Genomic DNA, 6509 nt, shown 5'->3' on the forward strand with positions numbered 1-6509 from the left:
TCATTTTAGTATCTACACTAATAGCAAAACTTTGTGGGTTTGGGGTGAATTTGATCAGTGAAACAATCAAAAATCACTTAGAACAAGTCTTGGGAATACAAGACACAGTTCAGTGGGATAAGGGCACCTAGGGAAACACAAGGCATGATCAAAATATTACAATTCTGACTTTCTCATAATTGGGCTCCGAAGGCAATTCCAGAAATGATTTGAACATCAACAAAACTCTGGATCAGCCATATCAACTCCAGGGTGACTGCTTTGAAAAGCTACACTGAGTATAGAAAAACTGGCATGCTAATTTTCTCTAACTGGGCTTATACATTTATGGTCAATGTTTATATAATATTTTTAAAATGTGACTGAGGGAAAAGGTCCTAGCCTTATGCTAATCTTAAATCCATAAAACTTCATTTTCCCATCTGTAAAATTAAGGATCCAACTAGATGACCTCTTTAAACTTTTTAAGTGCTATCATTCCATAATTCTATAAATAAATAGTTTAAACATTGTTCACACATCTTTAATAACTCTCACTAACATTTCAGAGGTTTCATATTGAGGGGAACTGTTTCTTTAAACAACCACAGGGCTCCAAGGGAAATCATGCTTTAGGCAGCAGACCATGATGTAAAATCTACTAGAGCAAAGGTAAATGGGACACATACACACGTCTCTCTTTCACAGACAGACAGACAGACAGACAGACAGACACACACACACACACACACCTGTCCCATTAGCAGTAAACTATCTGTCCCCAAACAAGGACAATTATTGAAGTCATCATAATAGGTTACATTCACATAAAATCGATTATTTAAATCATACAGAGTACAGCTGCTCTTTATCCACTTTTTTATGTTTGTCAACTTTTCACCAAGTAGTTACAACGTCAAAAGTGGAGGGAGTGCTTTCAAACGAAAGTATGACAGCGGGCTTGAGAAAGTCCTGCTTCCGATTGTGTCCAAAGTATCTTATTCTGTAGGTTCCAGGTTGGGCAGTGTCTGGAATATGCCATTGTATCGTTGCATTGCTATGACCCAGTAATCCCTTGTGCCAATAGAAACTGTTGGTAGGAAACAAACAAACAAACCCAATTTTACTCTTAAAAATGTGTGATTAGAAAAGTGTATGATTATTCATTAAATGAATAGGAAGGGAGTACCTACCATAAGCAAGGCACTATGCTCGATATTGAGAGTATAGCAATGAACAAAACAGAGTAAATACTTCCTAGAAGGGGACCTTTAAGAAACAGCCATTTGTAGAAATATCTTCACTTGTTCTACCTAGCTACTTAAATTCTATCCATCCCAGGTAGCCTCACCTGATATTCAGAACACAGGATGTCCCCTGCTTTAGAACTTCTATAGCATCCTTTTAGCCCTTGCCATCCCCTGCTTCAACTTGACACTTCTTTTTGCATATAGATTCATTTGTTCAAAATATATATTTCATTAGCTCATGTGCCAGACTCTATGCTGGAGGTACTGAGAATACCATAGTGAGTGAGACAGACGTGGTCCAAAGTTTCATGGAGTTTATGTTCTACTAGGGCAAGGATAGGAAGAAAGCAATAAACAAGTAAACCAACAAATAATTTTAAAATTTATAAGTGAAATGAAGAAAGTAAGACAGAGGTAGCCCTAAGGAGATGTCATTTAAACTGAACCCACACATGTCTAGAGGAAGAATATTCTAGGAATAAGGAACAGAGAATGCAAAGTGTCTGAAGCAGGAGCAAACTTGGTATGGCCAAGGAACAGGACACAGGTGAGTAGGATCAGGGCAGAGTGAACTGTGGAAGAGTGGCTGAGATGATAGAAACAGATGGAGTCAGATCACGTCGGTCCTTGTAGACCATGGCAGGAAGTTCAGCTACTCTTCTAGATACAGCAAGGTACCATGGGCTAACTAACTGATACTTTCAGTTATGTGGAGGGCAAATCCCCTGGGCAGAGACGGTGTGCTCAGCATCCTATGTTTCCTCAGTGACAGGTCCAGTGCTTTCAGTAAATAGCTGGTGATACTGCTGTTGTTGAACAAGGCTGAAGTCTACACATATCCTCTGTGTTGACTGCTATTCTGATTGTGGGCTCCTGAAAACAAATCATCCTTTTTTGTCATCTGTATAACCTTATTTTAACAATAAATATTTATGTATTACTTGTTTAAAGATTACCTATACCCTAGAGTCCTAAAGATCAGAAGAAAAATTATGCCCATATTTTTGAATGGCTATCAAATAGGCCACAACAAGGTCAAATCTCTATTTTCAGTTAACCATGGGAACCAAACCAACATACAAATAATCACTTAGCTTGAAGTGATTTGAATTAGACACAAATTGCCAAAAATTTTGCCCATGTCCACGCTACTGTCCTGTGGTATGAAATTTAGAGAGTAAGGAATGGAAACATTTTCTTATTTCAAATATATCTTCAAATCTTCACACTGTCTATTCAGCTCAGGTATTTGATAACAAAAAGCACAGAGAGATGTTTCTCTGAGGGAACTCCATAAGCACATTCCTTTCCTCCTTGGGTCAGTAAGAATTAAACACTCAAGCTTCTTGTGTTTTAGTAATTCAAATGAAGAATCATTGACCATATACAAACATGCAATACATGGTAGGTATAGACTCGTTATTTTCCCAGAAGGAATGTTGGGATCTACAGAGCCATCTCAACACCTTCACCCAGCACTCCTTTCAACCACTTTGCAGGAAGGCTAGCCAGCTCTTAGGGGTAATGTCTGTGACCATGGAAAAAAGACAAAACTAACAGATGTTTATAAGAATGGAGGTCATAACCTCATTAGCATCTAATCTCACAGAAGCACACACCACATAGTTTTGTAGAAAAAGAGGATCAAAATGAAATCTAATAAATCAACTAAATATGGCCAGAAGTCTCCTTGGGCATTTGGTATGATTAATATCATGTACTGAGCCACTCTTCCCATTTATCTTCTCTGCATTACTAACCAACTCGTTTCAGGGCTTGAAAGACAAAATATTCAATAAACGTGCTCACCGAGTCTCCCAGGAGGCATCATTATGCATTATCTTCCATGTTGCTGATGTGGCCTCATATTTCTCCACAGTGAGGAAGGTCTGATGGGTCTGAAATGAAATTAATATAACTGATCAGACACTGCAGAGTCACAGAAGATGTGGGGTATGTACATTGTACATACCCCATACTCCCCTTTGTTGACCATTGCTAACCTCCCAATATCTGATATGAACGTGTATTAGAATTTCATCCAAATCCTTAGGTGTTCCTCTTAACATTCTATGCAATGTCTTCAGAATGTTAATCCATCCAGTCTATTAAAAAGCACGGCTTTTCTTTAGAAAACTGAATGAAGCATAATTTTAGAGCTGAGAGCAAATTTTGGAAATTAGGGCAAAGAAGAGACAAAATAAAACAAGATTTAGAAAAGGCAGCAAACAGTTTCATGACATGTTTACTGATCTGGATTCCAAGACCTTCTCTATTCACCTCAAGATTTAGGAGGGAAAATGGGAAAATTTCCTCATCTTTTCATCTCCAGGTAAATGAATTATTAGTAAATATACCTGCCTTAGTGAAAGAATTGAAAAGGATGCATAAATCTTCCTACTCCTAGGGTGCTAAAAGCGACCCTTATATTTTGTCATAATGGATTCCTAGAAACCCACATAATAAGCAGATTTTATTTTCCCAGTGGAAAACAAAAATTTCCACATCGGTTTATAGTAATTTGTTTTAGGCCAAGAATTCAGCTTCAAATAAAGCATATATTTAAATAACATAATAAATTAAAAGATACAAAGGCCATAAATCTCCAATTTTCCTTAAAAGTCTTTAGATTATGGCCCTTAAGGGCAGGACTTGTGTCTAATTTACCTTTATCCATCACAGCCCTGTAATTTACAGGTGTTCAAATAAATGCTGAATGGATCACCTACTTATAGCTGGGCCATGGGATTATTTAAAATTCTTCAATTACTCACCTAATGGATTATATTCAATAAAAAAAAAGTTTTCACAACCACAGTGACTCGCAAAGAGAACTGTTCATGGCCATTTAGGGCAGAGTGACACTGGGAAGGCCTTCAGTGGAGTAGGAGATAGGGTGGAGTAGGACCCAGTGTATAGGTCTAGAGTGCAGATCAGAGGACAAGGCTAGGATGCCGAATGTGTGAACTATGTGACCATCCTCTCCCCACCTCCCAACCTTAATCCTTTCCAGATACACAATTAGTTCATACAAGTTACTTAATCTCTCTAAGCCTCAGTTTATTCACCTGTAAAACAGGGATAATAAAACATAACTCATTGGGAAGTAGGGAGGATTAAATTAGATTCATGGGGTGATGTATGTAAAACTTTAGCCTCGTACCTGCAAAGAGTAAGCATTCAATAAATAGTGGTGAGGAAGTGATGATTACTAATAATAAAGGGCACCAGAAATTGTTTTATGCCAAGTCCCAAAACATTCTTAGAAATTAATTCTATTCTCATTATAGCACTTTAAGCAGTTTAGTCTCCTGCTTCTCCATGGCAATAATGATGACAGTATTTCTCTACCCTAAGGATGTCAGATTACAGCTAATCCTGCAGTCTTGCTACAACACTTTAATATCTTTAGAAAGTAATGTTGTAAACATGTAAATATTCTGGCATGACTTGACTGCCGAGAGAAGTTATTTCAAACAGGTGCATGTTGACTACTCAAGCAGCAGAAAAAATTTCCACAATATCATATTTGAAAATGTCATATTGTCACAATTTTTATCAAAGGAATAACCATATTTTAATAAACAGAGATGAGAAGGCTCATTTGGAAGAAATGTATTTTGGATTATAAGTGACAGTGGGCTCTGGGAAGAACAGCTCATAGATAAAGTGAATGCATTCTCCACCGTAGTAAAAAAAAATCTGACCTTGAAATCACTTTCATAAACCCACTTTCTTTTTCCTCTATATATTTCTTTGTTGTTTGAATTTTTACAACTAGAATGTGTCTGGTTATTGCTTGTGTAGTCATATGAACATTCCAAGGAAGTTACAGAGGAGTAAAATTACTTCACTTTATTCATAGATATATTATATATACTTTATCATATATACATATATAAATACATATAAAAAACAAAAATCTATGAAATGATATGTAACAAACTGTCAACAGTGATTACCTCTAACAATGTTTATGAAAAGAGAGGTATTTTCACATTCTATTTTAAGCACTTCTATAGTGTCTGTTTTTACATGGGATCTGTATTTCTTGTGTCATTTTTCAAGATTAATAAATAAATACCATATTAGTGCCAGTAGCAAAAACTAGGGAAATGGCCAATGCAAGAAAAAGTAAAGTGCATGGGCCAGGGCTCCAAGCCAGTAGAGTGTCCACCCAGGGATCCATGATCATTCCACAACAGTAGAGGCAGGACCAGAGTTAGAAGTGCAGAAGAAGAGGAGAGGAGCCAAAGATACAGGTCACACTGGCCCTAGGATTATTTTACCAAATTCAATAGAGTTTTAACATTGGAATATGGAAATAGGAACTGTATTCAAATCTACATCATCTCAAGAGACAATGCCATTCTCTATGCATTGTGCTATATGTGATCCTAAGTAGAACCAGTTAAATGTTTCCCGTGGGCTTTTTTCCCAGACTCAACTCTACATTAACTGTTCTGAAAATTTTCTCACACCTACAAAATAAGATGAAAAGCAAGTTGGAACATTTTACCTTTATTTTGTTAAGCTCCATAGGGATACTTAAGTAAATGAAAAGCTAAAAATTGGACTTAAATTTGTAAAAAGAATCATTGATGCTTACCCGGTTTTCTGCTGAATTCTTCGGGTTAGCACCTACAAATGTAACTTCAACAACTTCTCCCTGAAAATAAAAACTCATTTTATGACTTCTAATAAAAGTATTTTTTTGCCATGCTCATATATGGGCCATTATTTATGAAATGTTTCTAGGAGTTTGGGTACCTGTAGAGATTGTATTCTATTTAATCAAGTGAGCTGTCTTCTGAGAATATTAGAGAAAATACACTTGTAACAATGGACACAGGAATTTGGGGGCAAGAAATTACTTCAGAATTTTGGGCCAGTGAATTTTCTTTTGGTAGATTCAGATATAGATGAAGATATAGAGCTATAGTTCAAATTAGTGACAGCATATTAAAATGGCTTCTTCAGCCTTGGATATCTTCTTACATCTCCCTCCCATACACATCCAGGAAATGGACTGAATCAAATAAGGAAAGCCAAAACTTTCCATGGATGACTTATACTTTCTTGTTGTTATTGTTGTTATTCTTTTTTTATATATATACAGCAGGTTCTTATTAGTCATCCATTTTATATACATCAGTGTATACATGTCAATCCCAATCTCCCAATTCATCACACCACCACCCGACCCCACCTCGCCGCTTTCCCCACTTTATGTCCATACATTTGATCTCTACATCTGTGTCTCAATTTCTGCCCTGCAAA

General features: G+C 36.6%; 1 protein-coding gene across 7 annotated transcripts in view; it reads right to left on the reverse strand.

Moving 5' to 3' along the window:
• Window positions 1-508: 508 nt before the first annotated feature.
• The window catches only part of ASAH2 (N-acylsphingosine amidohydrolase 2), a 100433-nt gene continuing 94432 nt past the window's right edge, over window positions 509-6509 (reverse strand). For 6 of the 7 annotated variants that reach the window (XM_055081233.1, XM_028481780.2, XM_028481781.1 and 3 more), the window contains 3 exons: window positions 5839-5898; window positions 3039-3127; window positions 509-1069 (listed from right to left, as the gene is read on the reverse strand). In XM_055081233.1, coding sequence (XP_054937208.1) covers window positions 877-1069; window positions 3039-3127; window positions 5839-5898 — 342 coding nt within the window. In that variant the 3' untranslated portion in view covers window positions 509-876. Of the gene's footprint in view, window positions 1070-1330; window positions 2103-3038; window positions 3128-5838; window positions 5899-6509 lie in introns of all 7 variants that reach the window. The other variant, XR_003677691.2, reaches the window with a different exon arrangement.

The sequence above is a fragment of the Physeter macrocephalus genome, chromosome 20 (assembly GCF_002837175.3).
Source record: "Physeter macrocephalus isolate SW-GA chromosome 20, ASM283717v5, whole genome shotgun sequence".
NCBI classification, from domain to species: Eukaryota; Metazoa; Chordata; class Mammalia; order Artiodactyla; family Physeteridae; genus Physeter; species Physeter macrocephalus.